Source organism: Pungitius pungitius, chromosome 5 (genome assembly GCF_949316345.1).
Source record: "Pungitius pungitius chromosome 5, fPunPun2.1, whole genome shotgun sequence".
Taxonomy (NCBI): Eukaryota; Metazoa; Chordata; class Actinopteri; order Perciformes; family Gasterosteidae; genus Pungitius; species Pungitius pungitius.
Window position 1 is genome coordinate 22752425 of NC_084904.1, and position 27229 is coordinate 22779653.

The 27229-nt window shown below is 49.6% G+C and overlaps 2 protein-coding genes across 4 annotated transcripts in view; both read right to left on the reverse strand.

Moving 5' to 3' along the window:
* Positions 1–54: 54 nt before the first annotated feature.
* On the reverse strand, positions 55–4200 carry anxa3a (annexin A3a). Its single transcript, XM_037482372.2, has 15 exons — positions 4156–4200; positions 3659–3679; positions 3554–3586; positions 3427–3474; positions 3258–3345; positions 3092–3186; positions 2714–2827; positions 2404–2494; positions 2236–2315; positions 2050–2106; positions 1885–1978; positions 1685–1780; positions 1098–1156; positions 881–1003; positions 55–728 (listed from the first exon to the last, which is right to left on the reverse strand). Exons 3-15 carry the CDS (start codon positions 3566–3568, stop codon positions 669–671), a joined length of 1020 nt encoding a protein of 339 aa, XP_037338269.2. The 5' UTR covers positions 3569–3586; positions 3659–3679; positions 4156–4200; the 3' UTR covers positions 55–668.
* A 178-nt stretch (positions 4201–4378) lies between these two features.
* The window catches only part of fras1 (Fraser extracellular matrix complex subunit 1), a 99256-nt gene continuing 76405 nt past the window's right edge, over positions 4379–27229 (reverse strand). For all 3 annotated transcript variants that reach the window (XM_062562602.1, XM_062562601.1, XM_062562600.1), the window contains 30 exons: positions 26982–27158; positions 26538–26657; positions 26266–26445; positions 26031–26155; positions 25011–25151; positions 24641–24868; positions 14668–14781; positions 14202–14352; positions 12723–12879; positions 12442–12631; positions 12105–12351; positions 11674–12018; positions 11369–11529; positions 10936–11083; positions 10657–10862; positions 10415–10571; positions 10098–10298; positions 9829–10016; positions 9462–9737; positions 9155–9387; positions 8912–9072; positions 8614–8828; positions 8370–8520; positions 8097–8204; positions 7763–7922; positions 7478–7594; positions 7206–7372; positions 6907–7112; positions 6264–6410; positions 4379–5958 (listed from right to left, as the gene is read on the reverse strand). In XM_062562602.1, coding sequence (XP_062418586.1) covers positions 5365–5958; positions 6264–6410; positions 6907–7112; positions 7206–7372; positions 7478–7594; positions 7763–7922; positions 8097–8204; positions 8370–8520; positions 8614–8828; positions 8912–9072; positions 9155–9387; positions 9462–9737; positions 9829–10016; positions 10098–10298; positions 10415–10571; positions 10657–10862; positions 10936–11083; positions 11369–11529; positions 11674–12018; positions 12105–12351; positions 12442–12631; positions 12723–12879; positions 14202–14352; positions 14668–14781; positions 24641–24868; positions 25011–25151; positions 26031–26155; positions 26266–26445; positions 26538–26657; positions 26982–27158 — 5771 coding nt within the window. In that variant the 3' untranslated portion in view covers positions 4379–5364. The remainder of the gene's footprint in view (positions 5959–6263; positions 6411–6906; positions 7113–7205; positions 7373–7477; positions 7595–7762; positions 7923–8096; positions 8205–8369; positions 8521–8613; positions 8829–8911; positions 9073–9154; positions 9388–9461; positions 9738–9828; positions 10017–10097; positions 10299–10414; positions 10572–10656; positions 10863–10935; positions 11084–11368; positions 11530–11673; positions 12019–12104; positions 12352–12441; positions 12632–12722; positions 12880–14201; positions 14353–14667; positions 14782–24640; positions 24869–25010; positions 25152–26030; positions 26156–26265; positions 26446–26537; positions 26658–26981; positions 27159–27229) is intronic.

Below are 27229 nucleotides of genomic sequence, written 5' to 3' on the forward strand. Positions count from 1 at the left end.
AAAAAAAATCCACTATCTTATTATCAATGTTGTACACATGAAACATTACATGAATTCTGTATTATATTTGGCTTTGTTGTACTTTGGTTTATTTGTGTCCTCATTAGTCACACGAGATTAAACGCTTCTGTGCATCTCCTTTATTCTCAGTTCCTCCCTAAACGTCCCTTTAAGCCTCTTAAAAGCTGCTGCTGAGTGAGTGGCGCCTCCTGCTGGTCGCCACCAGAACTACAACTATTCAGAAAAACTAAATCATCTCACCCGAATGTGAGGCGGTTAAAGATGCAGACGTACGGGTAAATGACAATAAAAAGATGAAATACAGTCATCTCCATTTGGAAAGGCACATTACTCTTCACCGACTTTAATGTAATAACCACTTCTAATGAGTCTTATTGTGGTGAAGCTTGGTTTTATGGAGCAGAAATAAAACATGTATAATGCTGCTGGAATATCACACAGGTATCAAAAAAGATTCATTGGTAAATTAACCCGAGTAACAAATTCAGCCCTCTGATTTCCTTTGAATTAAGAGACTAAGAGTTGATTTATATTATAGAAGTAAAGTCACTTTTTAACTGTCGTTACTTTCTTTGACTTGTTTTTATTCATCATTTTCTACATAATTGTAGAGTTTCTAAGCAGAAGTAACAAAGCAGATGTCCTCCTCAGTCGTCTCCGCCACAGATGGACGCCAAACAGTTCTCATGCAGGCCGGACACGTCCGACTGGAAAACAGACGCACAACGTCTCACAGGGGAACATCGCCCTGACCAGGGAGGCCTTTCAGATAATAATAATAATAATAATAATAATAATAATGCCTATGAAGGGATTCAAATGCAACGTTAACATCTCCTGTGTGAGATATAAGTGTCACCTTGATGGCTGAGAGCAGCGAGCGCCCGTACATCTTCTTGAACTCGGCTCTGATGTCCAGCAGGTCGATCTCAGACCGACTCACCATGATGCGGTTCAGCGTGGACTCGTCCGTTCCACCGCCCTGACACACAGTAACACACGTTGATCTGCGTCTCGGGAGCCTCGCACTGACGTGGACCTACGACTACGACGTGAGCATCAAACAGGAAGCTCACCTTCATGCTCTCGTGCAGGCGCTCGGCGAAGTAGGCCGGCACGCTCTTCACGCATTTCACTGCAGGAGAAAGTTCAAGACAACCAAGGGTTAAGCGTGTTAAAGCTGCATTCTGTGTAATGACCAGCAGGGGGCGACTCCTCTGCTCCCATAGACGTCTATGAGGAAATGACTCTACTTCTGTGTAGTGACCAGCAGGGGGCGACTCCTCTGCTCCCATAGACGTCAATGAGGAAATGACTCTACTTCTGTGTAGTGACCAGCAGGGGGCGACTCCTCTGCTCCCATAGACGTCTATGAGAAAATGACTCTACTTCTGTGTAGTGACCAGCAGGGGGCGACTCCTCTGCTCCCATAGACGTCTATGAGGAAATGACTCTACTTCTGTGTAGTGACCAGCAGGGGGCGACTCCTCTGCTCCCATAGACGTCTATGAGAAAATGACTCTACTTCTGTGTAGTGACCAGCAGGGGGCGACTCCTCTGCTCCCATAGACGTCTATGAGGAAATGACTCTACTTCTGTGTAGTGACCAGCAGGGGGCGACAGTCTAGTCCTGCTTTATTCCCTCACGGTTAGAAGCACACACCGATGGCCACCAGCAGCTCCTCCAGCTCCCCCGACATCTCGGCCTGGATGCTCTGCTGCAGCGTCTTCCCGCTGAGGTTCTTGTACTCGAGCAGAGCTGCACACACAGAGGAGAGGAGAGCGGGGGGGCACTTTGTTCAGAGTGCCGCGGGGGGGGGGGGGGGTTCGAGTCCAGACGAAACTCACAGAGAGACGACTCACTTTGTCTCAGCTGGGGGACGCTTCTCCGGCAGAGGACGTCGATGAATTTGGATTCGTCCGTTCCCCACTTCTTCTCCCCGGCGTCGTAGAGGGTCTGTGGAGTCATGTTCACACTCTACACACATGTTCACTTCATACACGTGTTCACAAGGAGGAGTACTGCACCTTGGCGTCTTTCTTTGCCTTCTCCGTATCCACCGCGGTGATCTCCTCCCTTTTCCCCTGAGAACCAAAAGCACTTTAATTGAACCCTCCTGAAGCCACTCGGTCTCCTGCTCGTCATCATCGATTCAAGGACGAAGAAGGACGGGAAGCTGTATTACTGTCTATCTAATCTACATGTGGACCAACCTCGGCCAGCAGCAGCAGCGCCGTGGAGAAGCCTCCAGAGATCTCCCCCTTCAGGTCAAGGGTCAACTTCTTCTTTGTTTCTGTGGGAGGAAGAATCCAAAAGTCAAAGTGGAGGAGTGTTTGGAGCAAGCGGAACCGAGTGTGTGTGTGTGTGTGTGTGTGCGTCACCTTGCAGGTACACGTCGGTGAGGGCTGCGATCTGCTGGTTGCTTCTGGAGGAGAAGATCTCGATCAAGACGTCGTTGTTGGTCCCGACGCCCTGAAGAAGATTCATTGAGCCACACGGACCAATAAAAGGACACAGTGATGAAAGCTTTACTTCAGCTGAGAAACGGGTTCCAGACACAGTTCAGCTTTTCATTCAGAAATGAGACATTACACTAATATTAGTGTTTTTTAGTTCTTATTATTTTCACTATTCTTTTGCTCTTCTCATACACGTTGTTTAGTCTATGATCTTTATTGATGAAGAACCGACCTTCATGGCCTTCATCACTTCGTGGCAGTCGAAGGCGGCGGGCGGCGTGGCGAGCGCCACCAGCAGCTCCTCCAGGGGTCCGCTGGTGTCTCCTTTCAGGTCCTCCACCAGCGCCTGAAGGACACAACCAGGGAGATGGAAACAAGAGAAACAATCAGCAACACCTGCTGATGATCAGAGGAAACACTTGTTCATGTTGGTTGTGCGTTTTGCTCTGATTCGATCGCTTAGAAACAAAGCCCCTCTTATTTTGTAATCATAGAGAACTCTTATTTTGTAATCATAGAGAACTCTTATTTTGTAATCATAGAGAACTCTTATTTTGTAATAATAGAGAACTCTTATTTTGTAATTCCCCGAGGACGAGCGCCTCCTCACTCTGCCGGTGGCTTCCTTGTAGGCCTCACAGACGAGCTGCCTCTGAGCGCTGCTCCGATGGGTCAAGATCTCAACCAGAGTCGCCTCGTCGGTGCCTGAAGCAGAATTAGTTTTAGACGTCGACTGGATTCTCACAAGTAGAACCTGAGGTCACATGATCGGGTACCGAGTCCCTTAATGGCCTTCCTCAGCGCCGCCGCGTCGTCTCCGCCATTGAACCCGGCTTTGGGCCTGATGGTTCCACGCTTGCCGCTCTGAGGGGGAGACATGGCTCTAATTAATGAATACCAATGGACCCCCCCCCCCTCTCCCCCCACCCCTTCAGCTGGACCTACCGGCGCTTCGAAGGATGAGGGAGAATTCACCAGACTTTCCAAGTCATCCTGCAGGACAGTTTAAAATGCACCATCAGCATGAAGGTCACCATGAAGGTCACCGTGAAGCGGATGTGGAGGAACTCACCCACATAGACGCCATGGCAACAAGGGACTTGTTGTGTGGGAAGGTTTCACAGTTCAAAGAGAAGAGGAGAGCAGTGACTCATGGGCCAGGTATGCAAATACTCACCTGTGTGCTTTGTTCAATGTTCTAGGAAGGAGGAGAATATTAAACCAATAGACCTATTACATCCTATTAGGTTTATTACATTATTCTTTGCTTATTTTGTGTAGTTTAAAACTTACAGAATAATTCACTGTTGGACTTTTTGTTATTTCCATTTTAATTATTCCTTTCACATAATACGTTCGTACTACTTATCTGTTCTTATCTACCTTTGCTTTCATGGGCACAATGTGTATATCAAGTCACATGACCTGTGTTATGATTCTCTGCTTGGTTCTTTTATAGATTAGTTTTAAAGTGTGGCTAGTGAAGCCAGCTTCTCTGACGTCACATCCCTGTGGGAAACCTGACACAACAGGAACAAAACGCTAAATGTTGTTCCCCAGGTAACAGAGACCCAACGAGAAGAGTAATGACGTGTTTCCAAACCTTCAAATGTCCGCTTCTAAACAACACAAAACCAACCAAATAAAAGACAAAGAGCTCAAAGGATGCCTCACCTGGACGTCTGCTCACGTGTTGCCTCGCACCTTCAGTCCGTGAAGGCGGATATGCACCTGCGGAGTCATCGGGCCACGCCCACCTCCGACACGCAGGCGCTGCCTTCAGGGACCGCTCGGACATTTTAATCTGAGACTAACCCATTCGTCTTTTCATTTTCACAGTTTTTACCCCAAAATGAATGAAAAATTATTTTAAAAAAACATTAAATACAAAACCATCAGGGTTTTTATAACAATATTTTTTATTCCTAAAAAAAGGCACGAAATACAGGCATCATGTTGATAGCATCGGAGTTATTTCCCACACAATGATAGCATCAAAAAATATACCGTTACCCCCCCATAATAGTTCCTGTCCACACGTTGTTCTGATAGGCACACTGAGGACAGGGGGCGGAGTCAGAGGGACACGTGACAAAGACGTCTCACGTGAGACAAACGAGCTTTAGATGTTTTTCTTGTTTGACAGTACAGTAGTACACAAGTACATCAGTAGTACAGAAGTACATCAGTAGTACAGAAGTACATCAGTAGTACACAAGAGGGTAATAATATAACAATACAAACATGAGAGACAGATTGAGGGGGGGTTCTGTGTCTCTGGGGGAAACGAAGGCAGGTCGACACACACATTATTATAAAACATGTTACAAAGTGATTATGGTCACTGGGTCAGTAGTAAGGCCAAAGCATCCAGTCACATGGACGGGGGTTCGATACCCTTTGTTATCCGATCTATCGCAAGCTCACGAAAAACAACAACAACAACCTTTGGATGATCTGTTGATGAGTAGAAACACTGCAGGGCACTTCAACATCGGCAGCTCGGGTCTCTGAGTAAGGCTAGAAATGGTCATTTAATGTGGGCCATGAGGGGGGGGGGGGGCTTAATTGCACTTAATTTAGGTCATTTATAGATTGAGTGACTTGTGGAGCTCCACAGTGGTGACGACGAGCAGCAGGGAAAGGAGCCTTCTGTCCCTCTGTCCTTCCTGTCCCAGCAGAGCCTGAGCGACCGGTGGACGCCACGAGGAGGAGGAGCGAGAGGTCGGGTGGAGCGAGGTGACGATTCCTGAGGTGGCCCCAAAACAACAAAACAACTCTTCCCTTTTTTCAAAGTGGTATAAAAATACACAAACAAAACACCTGGTTCCTTTAGTACAAAGTTCCTTTATAAAAAACCTCTCCTTTCGTTTCCAGGCCGCCTCACACCTCCGTGCCGTCGTGCAGGTTGTTGTGCAGCTTGACCTCCAGGTTGACCTGCTTGACCTTGGCCTGGTGGTGGCGGTTGAGGACGTTGACGTTCCTCACCGTGCAGTGTTTGCTGCTGAAGTTCTTCTCCACGCTCTTGTCCAGGCACACCTCCACCTTGGTGTTGAGCGGGTACTCCTCGCACGCCTTCTCCTTCTTCTTCTCCCGGGCCGAGCGCCGGCGGCAGCGCCGCAGCAGGAGGCCGGCGGCCAGCAGCGCCAGCGCCAGCAGGGCCAGGGCGGCCACGCCCCCCCCCACCGAGCCGCCCACGTGGGCGTTGAAGGAGCCGGAGGCGCCGGCCTCCAGGCGCAGAGACTTCATGTTGGTGCCGTTCTTCACCTGGTCGCCCTCGTTGTCGTAGATCAGCGACTCGTCCAGCGTCAGCCGCCCGCCGCGGTCCACCAGGTCGCGGCGGGGCCGGCGGGCGGGCCCGGGGGGCGCGGGGGGGGGCAGGAGGTGGGTCACCGAGCGCTGGATCCTGGGGCTGGAGCGGGACTCCGGGCTGATGACGTAGATCACCTGCAGGTACCACTGGTGCCCCGCCTCCACCTGTCAATCAACGGGGGGAGCGTTAGAGGTAAGGGTCTCTTTTACGAATCTCTTCTGTTCAAAGTCAGATTTCTGAATTAAACGTCTCTCATCGGGTAAAGTTTAATTTACTTCTTCAATGCGATTGATTTGTCTGAATTCCATCGCACACAGCTGTGGATAAAGTCACATTGCCACGGCAACAGCGAGGCCTGTGATTGGTAGGGGATCACTTCATCTTGTGGGGAGTCACGCAATAAAAGATGATCTAATGATACGTAGTCATGGCGGCTCATCGGCCTGTTGACACACACACACACACACACCTTGTAGAGGGCGTCGACCTTCATGGTGAAGCCGTCAACGCCCGGCATGGCCGCCACGGGCTGCAGCTCCGGGACGTCGGAGGCAAAGTGCGCCTCGAAGGGAACGTCGTGGAAGAAGTTGTCACAAACGTCCGGCTGTTTGCGATCCTGCAGAAAAATAGAAAAAATACCCAAAATGAGGCTTTTAGGGTTCTTTCCTTCATCCAGTCACAAATCGATAGTAAACCAGTGACTCTTGTGTCATTGCAGAGATAATTGTGGATTTAGGATATTATAATATTGTTACGACACGCTTTGAATATGCTCAAAAGATGTGGGGACGCCCCAGTGTGGGACTGGTCAGACTGGTGAGGCAGGTGAGCGTGTGTGTGTGTGTGTGTAGAGGTGTGGCAGCCAGCTGTAGACACACTATTATAGGAACACTGGGCCTAAATGTTGTAATAACAATAGAAATAAAGACCTTTTATTAAAGACTCTTGAGGGTTCACGAGTTTGTCTTTTATTGTGAAAGAACTGCAGGAAGTGTCTTTTCAGGTAGAAAGTACCTTAAGGGCAGCAGGTGTTCTGTCTCGTACCGACGGATCAATGCGTTGTAAAAGTACCCCGTTTGAATGCAATGACTAGGTCACATGACCTCTCGTACCAGCAGCAGGAAGCGGTGCTTGAGGTGCTTGTTGGGCTGGATGCAGCCGTACTGCGGCCCCTCGTTGTACAGCGTCCCCGTGGGGTCGAAGAAGGGGACGTGTCCGTCCCGGCCGGTGCACAGGTACACCTTCTCCAGCTGCAGCTTGTAGGCGGCGTTCAGGTTCTGCTCGGGGCTCCACAGCACGCGGCCGTACAGCGTCTGGCCTGCAGGGGGCGGCAGAGCCACGCCTCTTGTTTATCTGACGTCACGTGGACGTGAACGACATGCGAGCTTTCACAAAGACGGCGGCTGGGTACCCATGGAGAACGCCCCCTTGTAGTCCATCTCGGCCATGGAGACGTCGGCGGCGGCGGGGTCCATGGTGAACACCTTCTCGTTGTTGCACAGCTGGAACTCCGTGTTGAGGGAGTAGACCACCGGGACGGGCCGGTTGGTCTGCTGGAAGGCGATCGGCACCAGGAACCTGCCGGGGGGGACACGCGCCGCAGTTTGAGCGCCGTTCTCTTTTTGAATTACCCACAATTACCCACAAAGCACCAGGGCGTGTGGGAGAGGGGGGGGGGCGTACTTCTCCGGGGCGTGGGCCGTGCAGGACAGAGGCTTGTCCCCGGGGTCGATCCAGGGCTGAGTGGGCTGCACGGTGCAGGGCACCAAGAAGACCGTGTACTCGCCGGAGTAGTCCTTCCTGTCACATGACGCGTTGGTTAAAACAATAATAATAACAACAATACTATCCTACAGAAACATTACATTATTTGCTTCACTTAAAAGTTTGAAAACTATACAATTAAAAACTGTCTCTTTATCCTCCCCCTCCCCCCCTCCTGTGGCTCTGGTTCTGGTTCTGACGGACCTGCTGTAGGAGCTGGTGGCTCTCCACAGCTGGTACGGAGAGTCGAAGGTCTGAGCGCTCCACAGCAGCTGGATGTCGAACTCCACCCCCCCCAGGTGGTCGGGGGCCATCAGGTGGGACTTGTGTCCCGGCAGCGTGTGGTGTTCAGGGACAAACTGACCTGCGGGACAAAACCACACAAAGAGGCGTCAGTCAAAACATACTCATACTACAAAATATATTTTATATTATTACTATCTGTGGATATTTTGTACTTATTACAAACAGAAACCCCTGTGTTTATATTAATTGTCTTGATGAATCTGAAACGTGCAGGTGGGCGTTTGGAGCGCACCTCTGAATTTGGCGTGGGTTTTGAACTCGATGACCAGCCGTCCGTCCTCGCGGATGTAGATCCTGATGATCTGCAGTCTGGCGGAGAGGACGCTGTCGGTCTGGATACCTGCAGGCAGAGAGGTCAGAGGTCACCGGGACAACAGAACCAAAGAACCAAAGAGTTTGTTCTCAGGTCTCGTTCCTCTGGGTTATGAATGTAAATATTTGCTGTTGTTTGAGCTGAAATGGACCCAGAAGACGTGAGACCACAAAGAGACAAGCAGGTCCTGACCCGTCCTCCACAGCACCGTGTCGTAGAAGAAGGAGAACTCCATCCCGGTGTGGTGCTCCAGGGAGGCCCAGCCCCGCGGCGCCGTCACGTAGACGTAGGACACGTAGAGGGGAACCTGCACCGTCAGGAAGGACTGGGCCGAGTCCCGGACCTGCAACACCAACGCCACCGCTGAGAGTCGGACCACCAGAGTTCATGTGGGAAAGCTCCCCCCCCCCGAACCGCCCCCTGGTCTTAATGTAACCTGGAAATCGGCGGTGACGGAGCCCCCGCAGACGTCGATGAGCTCCGTCATGTCGTAGTAGGCGTCGAAGGTCCAGATGCAGCTCTTGAGGTTGAGGTGCTTGTAGAGCCGGATGCTGCGGGGCTCCCGGACGCCGGGGTTGAACTGGTGCGGCCGGTCGTACCCCGGACCCAGAGAGATGCTGTCGTACAGCACGTCGTCCAGGAAGCCCGACTCTACCAGGGGGGGGTTAAAGATCAGATGCATGGGGTGTATTTTAATGATAAATGTGCAGTTGGGTCGGGGTCTCTGGACTGACCGGAGACGCCCTGCAGCTCGCCCAGCGTCACCAGGCTGGAGCACACGTGCTGCTGCCTGTAGATGGACTCCGACAGCAGGAAGTGCAGGTTGTGCAGCGGCATGGTGGACACCAGCGGGAGCATGCCGTCCTGGTGGGGGATCTGGACCGAGATGTGGATGCTAAACGCACACAGAGAGACGTTAGCGCACATGCGGGTCGGCTCCAGATTGGTCCAGGTCCCGGGGGGGGGGTCCTCCTCACCGGTTGGGGTGCTCCTTGTGCTTGACGTCCAGGTACTTGAGCGTGGCGATGAAGGACTGCGCCTGGAAGCCCCGGGCGGTTCCCGTGGTAACGGGCGTGTGGCAGATGGCGCCCTCCGTGCCCACGGTGGCGATGTTGCTCCTCAGCGGCGTGCCGAGGTGACCCGACTTGTCCCTGGCCTGGGCCACGCAGCGGACGTGGAAGCGGCGGCTGAAGTAGATGCTGTCGAGGACCTGCGGCAGGAAGGGGGGGGGGGGTCAGAGACTGGACAGAGAGACGGGGGACGGAGGCGGACTCCCCAGCTCACCATGTGGTTGACGCCGGTGTACGGCGTGGTGTCCGTGACCGTCTCGAAGGGCGACCGGGCGCCGCTGGTGTCGGTGGGCGCCGCCACCTCCCAGGAGAAGTGGACCTGGGTCTGGTTGATGCCGGCCTCCTCGCAGCGCTCCTTCATCACAGAGTACTTGGGGTAGTGGGGGTCACACGGGGTCACGCACACCAGCGGGTAACCCGGGGAGGGCGCCTTCTTGCTGCCCTCCTTGGTCACCTCCTGGACGTGGTCGTAGTCGGCGAGGGAGACCACCTGAGGACGAAGGAGGGACTCGTGAATCCTCTATTCTGGGCCCCCCGCCACCGGAGGCCCGTCAAAAGGTTTTTACGGATCTTTTCCTCACAATGGGCGTGGCGGGGAGGATGAGGCTGCCCGAGGCCTCCTGGTCCAGGATGGTCACCGTCGCCACGGTGATCTCCCCGAGCACCGCCTCCACGGGGTCATCGGGGCCGAGCACCAGCGAGAAGGACTCGTGCCACTCCCTGTCCTCGTTGGACAGAATCTCCACCTTGAACAGGATGTGGTCCATGCCTGCGGAGCCAGAAGATACACATACGTGTGCATGTATACATGTTTATTAACTCATGCACGTGCGTGTGTTTCTACACTGACCAGGAGGGAACTTGAGCACTCGGCTCCTGGGGTTGTAGTCGACTCCGGACTGGGCCGATCCGTCCCGGGTGCTGCAGCGGATCTTGGAGGTCCGGTCCAGATCCCCCCCGCGGATCACCTTGACGCTGAGCACCTCCACGCCGTCGGGACCCGGGGGCTCTCTGACCTGGTAGGACGCCTGCTCAAAGGCTATGGTGGGGGCTGGAGGAGGAGAGGAGGCCAGAGCTCAGGGTGCTGCCCCCTGGTGGTTGCACTTTACATGATTTAGAACTTGGATTGAACCTCTCCTCCAGTAATCTGCTGTCTGGGATTCTCACCATCTTCGTCGTTGGTGATGGTGACGGTGACGATGTCGCGGGCGCCCACCATGGCGCCGCTCCAGTGGTCGCCCTGCGGTGACCCGAGATGCACCTGGAACTCCTCCTCGGGCTCAAAAAGCGAGTCGTCGTTGACGCGGACGCTGCAGTTTTTCACCTGCAGCGGAAACACAAACGCACGGCTGAAAGCAACGCACAGAGCGAGGAGTCGGCCTGCCGGAGACTCCTCTGGCTCCTCCCACCTTCTCGCCCCTGAGGAAAGTGACGCGCGACTCGTCGGCGTTCCTCCGCTCCTCGAAGTCCTCCATCACCACGGCCGACATGGTGCGGGTGAAGCAGCGCGCCGACGACCTGAGGGACAGGTCGCCGGTCCGGATGACGGCGATGTGCAGGGCGCCGTCCTCCTCCTTCACGGTGTAGGCGCTCTTCTCGAACTGCATGCTGGGAACTGAGAGAGGGGCGGGGCATGAGGAGCCTGCAGCGACGACTCAAACCTCTCTAGAGACGGTGAGGTCACGTACTGTCCTGGAAGGTGTCGGAGATGACCACGTCGGCCTCGTAGGGCTCCTGGAGGACGGCCCCCTGCGGAGAGCTGAGGAACACCACAAACGACTCGGAGCCCTCGATGGACGGGTTCTGCACGTCGTCCATGATGGTCAGACTGCAGGTCTGCAGAAGAGAAGGGTTCAGCTTCATGGCATCATAACGAGTGCTTCATCTGCTGGTTGGGCCGAGCGAAGGTCATTACAACATGATGACCTTCTAACGTGGAAAATACATGAAAAATACATGAAAAAGAGAAATCACAAATTTAGATGCAAAGTGTTTGGTTTGTTACTTTCCTTTACTTTATTTTGACAATAATCCATTAAGTAAATATTTTAAGAATTGAACCCTTTGAATCAAATCGCATCATCCGGACTTCAGGGGGAACGTTGAAGTCTCCGCCCTCACCTCCTCGGTTCTGCCAGGTTTGAACTCCACCTTCTTGGAGCTGGGGATGTAGTCGACGCCGGGGCTGGCGGAGGGGGGGTCCGAGGGTCGGGTGGCGCACCACACCGAGGTCAGGGAGGAGAGGTCGCTGCCCCGACGCAGCACCGGGATTTCTATGGTCCCTGTGTGGTGGAGATGATGCTCTATTATTATGTGATAGAAACCTGAAGGTTCTCGTTCACTTCCTGCTCCACAACAGCCCCCCCCCTCACAGAACCACACACACTCAGGATGTGGGAGCCCATATATAACCCTCGGCCTCGTACCGGCGTCCTCGCTGAAGGTGAAGGTGGCGTTGCCGAGGGTGACGGTGGAGGCGTCGTTGGGCCCGTCGATGACGACCTTGGCCGAGGCCCCGCCCCCGACGCGGGCGTTCTCCGAGGCGCCCGACAGCACCAGCTCGAACTCCTCCGACAGCTCGTACTCGCTGTCGTCGATGAGCTTGACGTCGCAGGTCGCCATGGTAACGCCGGGCCCCAGGACCACGCGGCTCTCCTCCGAGGCGCCGCGGCTCTTGTAGTCGGAGCCGGACTCCAGCGCGTGGAGGCTGCTGCCCTGAGCGGAGCGGGACACGGTGTGGCACAGGGCGGAGACGGTGCTGGAGGGGTCGCCTGGGGGGGGGGGCAGAGAGAGAAGTCCGTAAATAAAGAGGGATCGATGGGCAGTAGCAGCAGGCGCCAGCGGGCCCCGCCCTCACCGGTCCTCTGGATGGCGGCGTGGAGGAAGCCGGCGCTCTCGTTGACGTGGAGCGCCTTGCGCTCGAACTGCAGCGTGGGCTCGTCCTCCGTGTCGTTGATGTGGACCGCCGCGCGCCGCCTGGCGCCCAGCAGCGCGTACGCCGGCATGCTCAGCTCCACGTGGAAGCTCTCGCCGCCCTCGAACACCTCGTCGTCGTTGACGACCACCGTGCACACCTTGGTGTCCTCGCGCTCGTCAAACTGCACCTGTGGGCGAGAAATATTCGTTGACCATTCTTTATTGTTATTATCGTATTTCTTCAACACATTGGTCTCAGACCAAGAACCTCTGGTCACCTGGCCGGCGTACTCCACGTAGTCCTGCTGCCCCGCCCGCGCCCCAGAGGAGGAGGAGGAGGAGGAGGAGGAAGAGGAGGAGGTGGCTCCGCCCTGCTCGGTGCGGCAGAGCACGATGGCGTACTGGTTGAGGTTCCCGCTCCGCTTCACCGTGACCTCCACCACGCCGGCCTCCTCGCTCACGTTGTAGCTGTGGACGCGTCACAGAGGGTTCTGGGTTATTGATCCGGGTATTGGTTACTGGCGGGGGAGGGGGGGGGGGGGTTTGGGGGCTTGCGGACCTGCTGTGCTGGAAGCTGATGAGGGACCACTGGATGTGGAAGACGTTGTCGTGGACCGCGTTGGGCTTGCTGTCTCGGACCAGGAACTTGAAGTGGTCGGCGGTGCGCTCGTCCTCCTGACGCAGCACGTAGCGGATCAGACCCACGTTGACATCCGCTGCAGCAGATCACAGTCATTGATCCGGTAAAGGTCATCAGCTCTGTGTCACTCAGTGAGACGAATTCCACACATCCAAATAACGCCTTGAACTCAGGTTATGTCTAAAAAATAGTGAAACAATTCACATTTCCAAATATTTTTTCCATATCTGACTGTCGTATTAAATGTGAGAACCTGCAAAAAAGAAGCTAGTTTGGATTTTAAAAAATAACAAAAAATCTAATTAGTTACATATATATAATTTTCTTTTAATGAATCTCCCGTTTAAGTAACTAATCGATGCAGATATACCACATGAGACGTCTCTCTGTTACGTATGTAACCTTCGTTCCCTGAAGGGAACGAGACGCTGCGTAAAGACGCTGTGGGAACGCCCCTGCGTGACCGCGTCATGAAGCACGTGTGAAACCTAACCAATGGCGAGCTGGTACGTCATAGGCGGGGACGCCGGGACCAGGGCGCTACAAAGGGACCCGAAGGGCAGGACCATTCATCTCTGAAAGGCCGAATCGAGTGCCACGGGCAGGCCGGGAGTATGGCATCGGCACGCAGCGTCTCGTTCCCTTCAGGGAACGAAGGTTACATACGTCACCGAGAGACGTTCCCTCTCAGGGAACGTCTCTCGGTGACGTATGTAACCTTCGTGGCTCTCAACGCGAGGTCAGCCGTGTGCCTCAGCTCACGCACTGCCTCCGGCGTTACCTAGTTAGAGATTGCCACGACAGGTGCTCACAATCTGCACAGCTAGCCCCCTCAAGCTCGCCATTGGTTAAATTTCACACGTGCTTCATGACGCGGTCGCGCAGAGGCGTTCCCACAGCGTCTTTACGCAGCTCGAGGATTATTGATAAATATACTTGGTAGTGATTCTAAGGCTCTTAATGAGGTCGCTGGGTAATAACGACCTGAAACCATCTGCAGCCTCTTGCTTTTGTTCCTGTGACTGGAATAAAAAACAGTCTCTTTTAAAGCTTCCAGACGAGGTCGGAGAAAAGCAATTAGTTTGTAATCGAGGGCCGAGAGACCAAAGAAGGACGAGAGTCTCCGAGCTTCAGGAAGTGTTGATGAACAGAAGAATAGGATCAGTTGGTCTGTGTCCTCCTCACCGTGAGGTCTGATGAAGTAGAAGTTAGAACATTAACAAGCTGCTTTCTCTCTACCAGCCACCAGGGGGCGACTCCTCTGGTCCCGTAGACGTCCGTGAGAAAATGACTACTTCTCTAATGCTTTGTAAACGTTGTAAACGTGAGTTCATGGTCTCAGCCTCTAGTTCCCCGTCTTCTCAGCACGACGTCCCCGTGGTGACCGGTGTAAAGTACCTTGAGTGAAGGAGGTGACGGCGTCGCCGGGGCTCATCTTGTTCTCCAGGAAGCCCAGCTCGGGCCCGGCGGTGATCTCGTAGACCAGCTGACCGTCGTCGGTGTCGGGGTCCACGGTCAGAAGCTCCTTCCTGGTGATCAGGTTGGAGGCCTGAGGGACGTCAAAGGGACTTTAGGGAGGCGCCCATAGACGCGTTAAAGTTACAGCTTCACTTCTCACTGCTGTTTGTCTCTTTCATTTTATGGGTTAGAGTCTGATGTCCATCGTCTTCTCCTCGCTGAGAGACATCAGACGGAATGAACATGTGACGTGTTCGTGGTGTCATAAGACCCCCCCCCCCCCCCCCCCGCTTGTGTCCCCTCGGCGGCGTCTTTGTGTCTCGAGTTGTGTAGCATTCTGTGTTTGTGTCTCGTTGTTGTTTATCTGTAATGTTTTTGTTTCCGGGGGACGTCCTCACACCCCCACCTTGTTGTCCATGTACTCCAGCCACTGCAGCCCCAGGTTGGTGACGATGCGCGGCGTGCCATCGTCGACGGGCAGGATATCGATCTTAAACTTCTGCGGGGCGGCCGTCACGATCTGGGGGGGGGGGGGGGGGGGCACAAAGAAGATGTTTGAAGAAATGAATGGTCACAGAACACCTTTTATTCCCGGACTTAACAATCCGTCTCAATGTCAATCGCTCCCGGTGCCTTCTGGGAATTTAAGTGGTTCGGATTAATGCTTCAATAGACAGGAGGTGAATTAGTGGAGAAACATCAGCAGCAACATCTGGTCACAGAAACAGGGTGAAGTCTTGTATAACACGTAATAATATGTACTTCATAAAAATGAAATATAAACCTTTTCGACGAAGCAGCGCCGGCACCCTGTTTGACCTACAAGAATGGTGATTTTTTAACAAATGTATTACAGGGAGACTTAAAAAAGTCTCTGAGGACTATGCTCTAAATCAAACAGGAAGTCAGTTATAACTTTTATTTTGTGAATATTCCGTTTTTTAGCAGGAGAGTGACGAATCCTATTTAGACACGTGTCCGGCTGATACAACAAACAAATGGGTCCAGATTAATCTCCTTGTTGAGGTTATTGACTTAAATTTTTACACAGCAGGGGTGTCCAGCTTACATACGATTAAGGCGAAAAGCTGACCAGGGGAGGGAGAGGGGGGGGCCCTGGCGGTACGTAGTTCAATATAATGGAATCTATGGTTATCATATAATCTATGGTTTAACTACACGTATTCTGCAACATACGGGTGGAGATGCGAATACGTTTACTCTGCGATCTCCGCTCTAACCTCTAACAAAGGTTTGTGAGTATTAGCCTGCCACAAGTGACTCCACCTCCACGAACAGCAACGTGGCCAGCGGATCGTAGCTCTTTTTTTTTAACTGAACAGGTAGAATTGTGAACTGCGAGTGGACATAATACTGAGGAAGCCGTGTGAATAACATTGAACTTTATTGTATACAAGGACTTCTTCGTTATGGGTAGTCTTGAATGATGTGATTACATGTTTTCCTGCATTCAGTTAAGACCAACAGTGTTAAGCTTGGCCTGTCGTTTACCGCATCTATGGCTCTATGTTGCTAATGGCTGTCACACACATTGGAATGCATGTATGTTGTTAGGGGGGATTTGTCTGTTGTGTTCTGGTTAATGAGTTAGAATAACTCCCCATTGAGTAGGACCGGTGTGCCCCTGTTAAAGCTTTAACTTCATGTATTTCTGTTCAAAGTAACAGAACGACTTAAAATGTGTTTAATGAATCCAGAATGTAATATTTGTTCAGTATGCAGGGGCAGTGATTTAATTTGTCATGTTTTACATATTTTGTTTTTTTTACATGAGAATATGGTTCGGTACATGCTGAGTTAATGAATATATATTCTAAAGTGCAATGTCCGTGCGAACAGCTGACGGGGGGCGCTTGTGGTGGCGGGGCAGCTAACACGGACACTTTAATATAATTACATCTATGGTTTAAATACACGTATTCTGCCACATGCTGGTGGAGATGCGAACACGTTTACTCTGCGATCTCCATAAACTGTCTCTGCTCTGCTCACTGAAGCAACACAATCTGTGGGCAATACATATCAGAGCCAAAAGCAGCGAGTGTAGTCAACTTTTTGCAGGTCTTTTGCAGCTCGGCAATAGCCTAGTGTTGGTGGATTCCGTTCATGAAACCACAGACTCAGGTTTGAATTCCAGCCCCCCCAAGAGTGATTTATTTAGTCTCTTTAGTCTCTTTTTGACCCGCGTGTCCAGCTGACCGCTGCCTCCCCGACATGCAAGGAGAGGCGAAGGCCCATTCATCACTGCTTGCAGCTTTAATTATTATTATTGTTATTATCCTCACACGCCTTTATCACATTCAAAAAAGTTGTTCAATTTGGCATGATTTTTTGGCATGAAATTGGCATGAAATTTTTATAATTTTTGGGTCTCACGTTTGGGTGTAAAGAAATGTCTCTATAGCGCCCTCTAGAAATTTAAAAAAGACCACACTAGGCCAGTTTCAACCCCCGATGTCCGATCAACTTGAAAGTTGGCACACAGGTCCTCTTCGACATGCTTTACAAAAAAGTCAACTAGATTTTCCACCATTTTGAATTGAGTGAAAAACACATTTTTGGCAATTTCACTGTCTTTGTATTTTGGTACGCTGACATCCAATATTAACATAGTGAGCAAGGTAAAAAAAAGACTGGATTTTTATCAGGGTCAAAAGTAGATTTTTTGCTCTCTTTAAAGTAATTTTAGAATATATATATATATTAGGGCCGGGACTCGATTAAATATATTAATCTAATTAATTAGAGGCTTTGTAATTAATTATTCGAAATTAATCGCATGTATTATACATACAAATATTTGACCTGGTGCCGTGTGGGTTGGGTGTGGGTCCTTGTACGTCCACGCTAGCTGCTAATTGTGTTGCGTTGAGGTGATACTTGAGGCTCGATGTGAATTCCTTGTTGCACAGCTTGCACACAACCACGCTCTTATCGACGCTTCCATCCGTGTGTTTATTATAATAAAATGTCCCATTCACGGGGCCACCCGACACGGTCTCGTCAGCTTCTTCGTTCATGTTCACTGTGGTTTGTTGTTGTCTGAAGTCATGGACGCTAGTTGGTGCTCCAGTATAATCGGTCCTCCGAAACTCATCCAGTGAGAAACGTTCCGCGGTGCAAAAAATAAGTGTAAAAATGCGTAAAATGTTTTTAATGTGTTATTTTTTGTGTAATTAATTAATCTTAATTCACATTGAAATTAATTAATCTTAATTAACGCGCTAAAGTCCCGGCCCTAATATATATATATATATATATGTGTGATTATATAGTGGGTGTTGTTGTGTGCTACTGCAATCAGGGAATGCATCAACACCAGGGGGGGAGGATTCCGTAGCAACGGAATGCGATGACATCATCAAGTGATGTGTCACTCACATAGAACTTCAGAGTGATCATCACCACTGGGGGGGGGAGGATTCCGTAGCAACGGAATGCGATGACATCATCAAGTGATGTGTCACTCATATAGAACTTCAGAGTGATATTTGACCATTGCCTTTCTGTATACAGAACTGAGCAGCTGGATTTATTCTTGAGAGATTATCCTTCGTCCTTTACGTACTTAATTAGACTTTTGAAAGATTTATCACCATTTTTCAGAGACTAAATCGAGCGGTTTACGACAAACAAAAGCCTTTTTAAAGGCTGTCCTTTACTTACTTAAGTAGACTTTTGAAAGATTCATCACCATTTTTCAGAGACTACATCAAGTGGTTTACGACAAAAAAAGCCTTTTTAAAGGCTGTCCTTTACTTACTTAAGTAGACTTTTGAAAGATTCATCACCATTTTTCAGAGACTACATCGAGTGGTTTAGAGCAAACCAAGCCTTTTTTAGAGCATTTCGCCATTTTCAAGGCGTCCTTTACTTACTTAAGTAGACTTTTGAAAGATTCATCAGCATTTTTCAGAGACTACATTGAGTGGTTTACGACAACGTTAGGGCATTTAGCTCTTTTCAAGGCGTATTTTTAAAGATACCCTCACTTTTTTTTTAAACAAGCACTATTCACAATGTCCCGTGGAAAGAACCCGAGACGGGGAGCTATCCCCTCACTCGTCGGAGGTCCTCCGACTGCACCCAGCGTGAATAGTGAACTCTCTCGTGCCAGGAATGAAGTGGAGTACCTGAAAAGGCAAGTCAACAGCCTTAATGCCAACACAGAATCTGTGAAGGCTTATTTGGTCGACATGTTAAAGGTCAAAGATGAGGCCCATGATCGGCTGGTCTGCGAGCACAAAACAAAGCTTTCAGACCTCACCAGGGAAAACAAGGGTTTATCTGTGAAGGTCACAGAGACCACAGAACAACTGAAGATCAAAACAGAAGTTCTGGACAAGACTATCAGGGAAAATGAGGGTTTATCCCTGAAGCTCAGCGAGACCACAGAACAACTCTCGGTCAAAAGTGCTGAGCTCACAGTCAACAACACAACCTGGCAGCAGAAGTATAACGATCTGGAGGAGAAGACATCCGACGAACTGAAAAACAAAAAACAGTCCATGGAGTCTGCAGTAACAGGGTTACTCTCCGCCAACGGTTCTCTCCAAGAGGCCCTGCAAGAACAGTTCGCCAAAAACCACCAGTTGGCAGAAGAACACAAAGAGCTGAAGATCAAAACACAGGCTCTGGACAAGACTATCAAGGAAAACGAGGTTTTATCCCTGAAGATCGCCGAGACCACAGAACAACTCTCGGTCAAAAGTGCTGAACTCACGGTCAACAATGAGACCTGGCAGCAGAAGTATAACGATCTGGAGGAGAAGACATCCAACGAACTGAAAAACAAACAACAGTCCATGGAGTCTGACGTAACATGCTTACTCTCCACCAACGGTTCTCTCCAAGAGGCCCTGCAAGAGCAGCGGACCAAAAACCACCAGTTGGCAGAAGAACACAAACACCTGAAGATCAAAACAGAGGCCCTGTACAAGACTATCAAGGAAAATGAGGGTTTATCCCTGAAGATCGCCGAGACCACAGAACAACTCTCGGTCAAAAGTGCTGAACTCACGGTCAACAATGAGACCTGGCAGCAGAAGTATAACGATCTGGAGGAGAAGACATCCAACGAACTGAAAAACAAACAACAGTCCATGGAGTCTGACGTAACAGGCTTACTCTCCACCAACGGTTCTCTCCAAGAGGCCCTGCAAGAGCAGCGGACCAAAAACCACCAGTTGGCAGAAGAACACAAACACCTGAAGATCAAAACAGAGGCCCTGTACAAGACTATCAAGGAAAATGAGGGTTTATCCCTGAAGATCGCCGAGACCACAGAACAACTCTCGGTCAAAAGTGCTGAACTCACGGTCAACAATGAGACCTGGCAGCAGAAGTATAACGATCTGGAGGAGAAGACATCCAACGAACTGAAAAACAAACAACAGTCCATGGAGTCTGACGTAACATGCTTACTCTCCACCAACAGTTCTCTCCAAGAGGCCCTGCAAGAACAGCGGGCCAAAAACCACCAGTTGGCAGAAGAACACAAACACCTGAAGAATGAAACAGAGGCTCTGGCTGCGTTACAAAAAAGCCAAGAGGAGACCTACAAAGACAGGGTCTCCACCAGTGAGATCACTGAGTCTTGCCTCGTCGGAAAGATCCGACAGATGGAGGATAACATCACCAAAGAACATCAGATCCTTGTCACCAGGATCCAAGATCTAGAGGACGACAAAACAGTCCTTGAGAACATCTGCCTCGACTTAAAAAAAAAGAAGAGAGGCATTTTTGGCCGGCGGATGCAGGACCGGCAGACGGAGCTGGACAAAATGAGGCGCAAGATGCAAGAGTCCAAAAAATAGAGAGAAAAGACCATCCAAGATCATCCTCCTTCATCTCCCACTCCATCCCCTCATCCATCTACCCCGGTCCCCGTCCAGCCACGCTTCAACCCCAATAACACCTGGGGTTGACAGCGCCCCCCCTGCTTCAACCCCAATAATACCTGGGGTTGACAGCGCCCCCCACCGCTTCAACCCCAATAACACCTGGGGTTGACAGCACTAAAGACCCCCCTTCCCTGCTTCAACCCCAATAACACCTGGGGTTGACAGCACTAAAGACCCCCCTTCCCTGCTTCAACCCCAATAACACCTGGGGTTGACAGCACTAAAGACCCCCCTTCCCTGCTTCAACCCCAATAACACCTGGGGTTGACAGCACTAAAGACACCCCCCCCCTGCTCCTGGTCCAGGCAGGGACCCGCCTCATCATTCATTGGTAAATATCATGCCAAGGGAAAACTTTGATTCCACGTGTTTCGGTAAGTGTTTTTTCCAACTTTATTACCCGAAAAGTAGTTCAGCACAGCGTCTGAGGAATGTATCCTTTTTCATCCATTTCCCTCTTTGGTTAATGCGAGGCCGCAGATGAAGACGAGGGAATTTCTGTATTTGCGCGTGTACCCTGGACCCGGTCATCTGGCCGGTGTTTGGATGAACTACCACGGCTGGTTTGACGAGTCAAGGGTAGCAACGTGAGAACGTAGTCTGATAGTTTCATTCAGCCGTCATTGGAAAAAAGGTTCTCGGTTTAATCTTTTAAGTTATACAGCAGGTGAGTTAGACACATATGTCCCCTTCTATACTTTCAGTTATGCCATGCCAATATTATAAACATATTATCATACATAACATTTCTAATATCATAGACGATAATATAGGACTAATATTATAGAAGGTAATATAGGGCTAATATTACATTACATTACATTTAGCTGACGCTTTTATCCAAAGCGTACAATAAGTGCATTTCCACATAGAGATACAATCATATAGCATAATATAGAACCAATGTATAACATAATATAGGACTAATATATAACATAATATAGGGCTAATACAATATAGCATAATATAGGACTAATCATATAACATAATATAGGACTAATATCATATAGCATAATATAGGACTAATATCAGCTAAATGACATGTAATAATATATAACATAATATAGGACTAATATCAGCTAAATGACATGTAATAATATCATATCAGCTAAATGACATCTAATAATATCATATAACATAATATAGGACTAATATCAGCTAAATGACATGTAATATCATATAACATAATATAGGACTATTATCAGCTAAATAACATGTAATAATATCATATAACATGATATAGGACTAATATCAAATAGCATAATATAGGACTAATATCAGCTAAATGACATGTAATCATATCATATCAGCTAAATAACATGTAATAATATCATATAACATGATATAGGACTAATATAAAATAGCATAATATAGGACTAATATCAGCTAAATGACATGTAATCATATCATATCAGCTAAATGACATGTAATAATATCATATAACATAATATAGGACTAATATCAAATAGCATAATATAGGACTAATATCAGCTAAATTACATGTAATCATATCATATAACATAATATAGGACTAATATCAAATAGCATAATATAGGACTAATATCAGCTAAATGACATGTAATCATATCATATCAGCTAAATGACATGTAATAATATCATATAACATAATATAGGACTAATATCAAATAGCATAATATAGGACTAATATCAGCTAAATGACATGTAATAATATCATATAACATAATATAGGACTAATATCAGCTAAATGACATGTAATAATATCATATCAGCTAAATGACATGTAATATCATATAACATAATATAGGACTAATATCAGCTAAATGACATGTAATAATATCATATCAGCTAAATGACATGTAATAATAACATATAACATAATATAGGGCTAATATCAAATAGCATAATATAGGACTAATATCAGCTAAATGACATGTAATCATATCATATCAGCTAAATGACATGTAATAATATAATATAACATAATATAGGACTAATATCATATAGCATAATATAGGACTAATATGTAAGATAATATAGGACTAATATCAAATAGCATAATATAGGACTAATATCAGCTAAATGACATGTAATCATATCATATCAGCTAAATGACATGTAATAATAGCATATAACATAATATAGGACTAATATCATATAGCATAATATAGGACTAATATGTAAGATAATATAGGACTAATATCAAATAGCATAATATAGGACTAATATCAGCTAAATGACATGTAATCATATCATATCAGCTAAATGACATTTAATAATATCATATAACATAATATAGGACTAATATCATATAGCATAATATAGGACTAATATGTAAGATAATATAGGACTAATATCATATAGCATAATATAGGACTAATATGTAAGATAATATAGGACTAATATCAAATAGCATAATTTAGGGCTAATAGAGGAGGACATGTGAGTCTACCTTGCATGTTGTATGACTTGGAAAATTAAACTGAGAGCCCACTTTCCAGTGATGGCTTAGTGAGACGGTCGGACTACGTTCACATGTTGTTACTGTTGATTTGTTGAACCGGCTTTGGGAGGTTGTCCGAGCATCGGCCACATTGCCGGTTTCAAGGTACATTCGCAAATACGAAAAAATACCCTCTTATTCATCTGCGGTCTCGCATTTCGCCAGAGAAGGAAATGAATGCAATGGGGTACATTCCTCAGACGCTGGGCTGAGCTACTTTGCAGGTAATGAAGTTGGAGAGAACACTTACCGGAGCACAGGGAAGAAAGGTTTTCCCTTTGTGTGATAGTAATCAATGAATGAGAAAGCGGGTCCTCAAAAGCAAAGATTTTATATGCCTGGACCTGGCATCAATTCGGCTCCCACCATCAAGGGGTCCCCACCATCAGGGGATCCCACCATCAAGGGGTCCCCACCATCAGGGGATCCCACCATCAAGGGGATCCCACCATCAATGGGTCCCCACCATCAGGGGATCCCACCATCAAGGGGTCCCCACCATCAGGGGATCCCACCATCAAGGGGATCCCACCATCAAGGGGTCCCCACCATCAGGGGATCCCCACCATCAGGGGATCCCACCATCAAGGGGTCCCCACCATCAGGGGATCCCACCATCAGGGGATCCCACCATCAAGGGGATCCCACCATCAAGGGGTCCCCACCATCAGGGGATCCCACCATCAAGGGGTCCCCACCATCAGGGGATCCCACCATCAAGGGGTCCCACCATCAGGGGTGTCCCACCATCAAGGGGTCCCCACCATCAGGGGATCCCACCATCAGGGGGGTCCCACCATCAGGGGATCCCACCATCAGGGGATCCCACCATCAAGGGGTCCCCACCATCAGGGGATCCCACCATCAAGGGGTCCCCACCATCAGGGGATCCCACCATCAGGGGGGTCCCACCATCAAGGGGTCCCCACCATCAGGGGATCCCACCATCAGGGGGTCCCCACCATCAGGGGATCCCACCATCTGGGGGTTCCACCATCTGGGGGTTCCACTGTGGGTTTTTTCCCTCCTTTATGGGTTTCCCACATAAAAAAAAAAAAAAGTCTTCTCTGTGAATCGGCACCTTAACGCGGTGGAGGAGTTTGCGTGGCTCAGTGATCATGTGATCTGTTGTCTCTGTGGACCGAGAACAACAACAGGTCTCAGGGGAAGAGTCCAGACTAAGAGCGATTCAAAAAAACATTCAAACATCTGTATTTTCCAAAAAAAACACAATCCAACACAGAAAATGGTTCTTTAGAGCAGTGTTTCTCAACTGGTGGGTCCCGACCCACTAGGGCCATTGCACGAAAAAAAAAAAAAGTTTAAAAAAAAGGGGCTTTCTCTAATGCAGCGGAGTGTCGGTGTTTTTCCGGCTCGTCCGTCCATGTTTTCAGTCAGCGCGGCAATTAGAACGCGTGAGTGAGTCATTAGGTATTCAAAGGAATTAAACAGATGAAATTAAAAACAGAAGCCACTGCTATTAAAATAGAAAGCGATTTAGGTCTTGTAAAATGTAAAAACGTTCTGGGTGAAGTCTTCATGTTCTCCTCCTAAACGCTGAGTTTGATTGTCACCAAATGTTTGGTGGATCATTATTGGTTCAATGTGCCCTTGATGTGGGTTAGTTAACTACCTCTGGGGATGTGTACCATCAACCTGAAGTGGAATTGTCATGAAGGTATTGATTGTTTCCTTTTAAACCCAATCTGAAAATGACCAAATGCAGTCTGGTGATAGATTTGGAAGGAAATTGGCTCATGACTGGTATTTTGAGAGGCTGTTGAGAACGACCACTGACGTGCTCGCTGCTTGCAGCTTCAACATTTCACCTGTTTTTCACTTTTTTTCCCACGTTTTCGGTGTAACATTTTTTTTACCTAATATTTTAAGACTTCTAACGACTTCTCACTTCAAAAAGACACACACACTCCACACCGTCCACACACACACACACACACACACTAGTGCGTCACCTCCTTGCCGTCCTCCTCCACCACGAAGAGCAGGTTGGTGCCGTCGGTCACGCCGAAGGTGAAGCGGTCCTTCAGCGAGTTGGAGCCGTCGTGGTTGTAGCTGATGCGGTTCTGGTAGACGTCGTCCATGGTGAAGCTGCCCGTCTGCCGGTGGTGCTGCCCGTTGCCCGTGCGCTCGATGGTGCCGTGGCGTGGAGCCTGCACCACGGTGAAGACGATGGACTCCGCCTGGAAGAAAGTGGGCCGTGAGGGCACAGTACGTACAAGAGAGTAGTGAAATAGTAGCAGTGTTGTAGTCGTGTGATTGATGGTCCAAAGGGGAATCATTGTGGGTTTTGTATATTTATATGTTTCTCAAGACGGGTTCTACCTCTGTGTCTGCATCGGTGGCTTTCAGCTCAAACTCGGTGATGGTCTTCCTCACTCCTTCCTGGACCCTCATTCCAGGGACCCGGAGCAGAGGCAGGGAGTCGTCCACCGGTCGGATGGTGACGTAGAAGGTCTGGGCCACCTGCAGCATCCCGGCCCAGAGAAGATGCAGACGTCAGTCATCACTTACAGCTGACCTCGATTCTAAGGCAACATGACCATAGGGATGTAGATGCATGCGTATGTGTGTATGCACACGTTGGATCACCACTCGCTCTGCATTCACACTGCTGAAGCCTCTCATTCACAGAGTGACGTCAGGGACTCCTTCAATGTGCATATTTGAGCCTTTTGGATCATCTGAACCAAATATTCACTATAACTAAAACAAAAAACTAAAGCAGTGCGTTCCCATCAGAAAGCCGAGGGGGGGGGGGGGGGGCACCCCACTGGAGAGAGAGGACAAAAGTAAAAGCACCACTTCCCAAATCAGCACATCAACGACAACAAAGGCCTCCACACAGCAGCCAGCCGGGCGTGAAGGCAGAGGACCTTTTCACGTGTTTCCTGAGGGCCTCATTAGTCTTTAGTGTGTATTAGAAAGGCAGATTTATGCATCACATGTGATATTCTGGACTGAAATGTAATTACCGGGCTACGGGTCAGAAGTCTTTCCCTGATCGTTTGTTACTGCTTCAGCCCGAGAGGCTCGGCCTCCAAACCAGGGACCCGACAACAAAGCCGTCTGAAGGAGCTTTTGTGTGTTGGACAAACACCGGCGACTCTAATTTATAATCATGGGAACCGAGGGACCCGAAACGCGCCAAGCGGCTCCCTGATTGGTAACGGAGGCTCCAGCACGACTGTGACCGCCTGCCTCGTCATACCCTGAACTACTGATCATGTGATGGGGGGACATTCCGTGGACATTTAACCTCTCGGGCTGTTGGTAGAACCAACGACCTCTCGCAGAGGTTTAATCTGCAGCCCCCCCCCCCAGGTCCCTGAACCCCTCGTTCACCTCGTTGGTCCCGTCCGACACCGAGAAGGAGAACTGGTCGGCGTGCTTCTCTTCTTCGCTGGTGTGGACGTACTGGATGCTGCGCGACACCAGATCGGCCTGAGTGAAGCTGCTGATTCTGCTGCCTGCAGAGAGGAAACACGATTCATTCCATTTCTCACTCTGAATGTCTTTCAGCTTCTTCTTCTTCTTCTTCTTCTCCTCTGTGTCTCCATGGGTGTTTTGCGCGTGCTACCTGGGCCGGCGGCGTGCTCCAGGTGACCCAGGCCCGGCTGCTTGGTGAGGCGGTAGAGCAGCTCGCCCGGCTCGCTGTCCTGGTCGCTGGCAGACAGCTGCAGCGTGGTCAGCTTCTTGGCCGAGTTCTCGTCCAGCACCAGGCCTTTGTTCACCGCCACGGACGGAGGGAGGCGGTCCTCTGGGGAGGGAACACGAAAGCACATTGAGGCAGTTGCTGATTGGGAGGGGGGAGGGGGGGGGGGACCAAACTGGTTGTTCAGATGAACCCACCGAGCACGCTGATGAAGAAGGACTGGTCGATCAGCTGGTTCCCCTCTGGATCCACCAGGTTGAACTTGAAGGACAGGCTGCCTCCCTTCTCCCCTTTGTGGTGGGCGTACTGCAGCAGACCTGCAGAGGAGCCCACAAGGACTGCGCTTTGACTTTGTGGCTCACACGGTTGCATTTGGAGGGAAATCGGCAAGAAAACATGACCAGAAGTGCATCATGGGAAATGTGGCTTAAAATGTGTCTGATTTATGCAGCAAAGAGCCACAAGGCTTAAAACTCATCAGTGAGTTTAGGAGACTTCCTCCACGCAGGACCCAGGAGACCTTGGTCTCCTCAGCTCACTGAGTAAGTATGTTCATAGAAATATACTTTAGGGTCCTTTTGGGTTTCTGCAGAAGTTCTAAGACCTTCTGAACGGTGGGACTAAAGGGACAGAAGAAGAACCTCTGTTGACGTGGTCCTGGGTGAAGCTCTGGACCGGCCCCTTCACGGTGACCTTCTCCAGGCCCAGGCGGAGGCGGCCGAAGGGGGGGTCTCTGGTGAGGACGTAGCGGAGCTTCAGGTTGTCCGAGTCCAAGTCCGACGCCTTCAGGTTCTGCTCCGTGATCTTAGCAGAAGAACCTGCAAAAAACAGGCAGAAAACAGCGCTGGATGTCTTTGTCTCCAGCGAGGCCTCCCCCCCGCCCCCTGCC

Excerpts from the sequence above, each read along its gene's own strand:
- anxa3a (XM_037482372.2), bottom strand. Across the intron at positions 1,979-2,049 it reads AGGCAAAGAAAGACGCCAAG|ACCCTCTACGACGCCGGGGA; the intron begins GTGCAGTACTCC and ends ATGACTCCACAG. Across the intron at positions 1,781-1,884 it reads CGTCCCCCAGCTGAGACAAA|CTCTGCTCGAGTACAAGAAC; the intron begins GTGAGTCGTCTC and ends CTGTGTGTGCAG.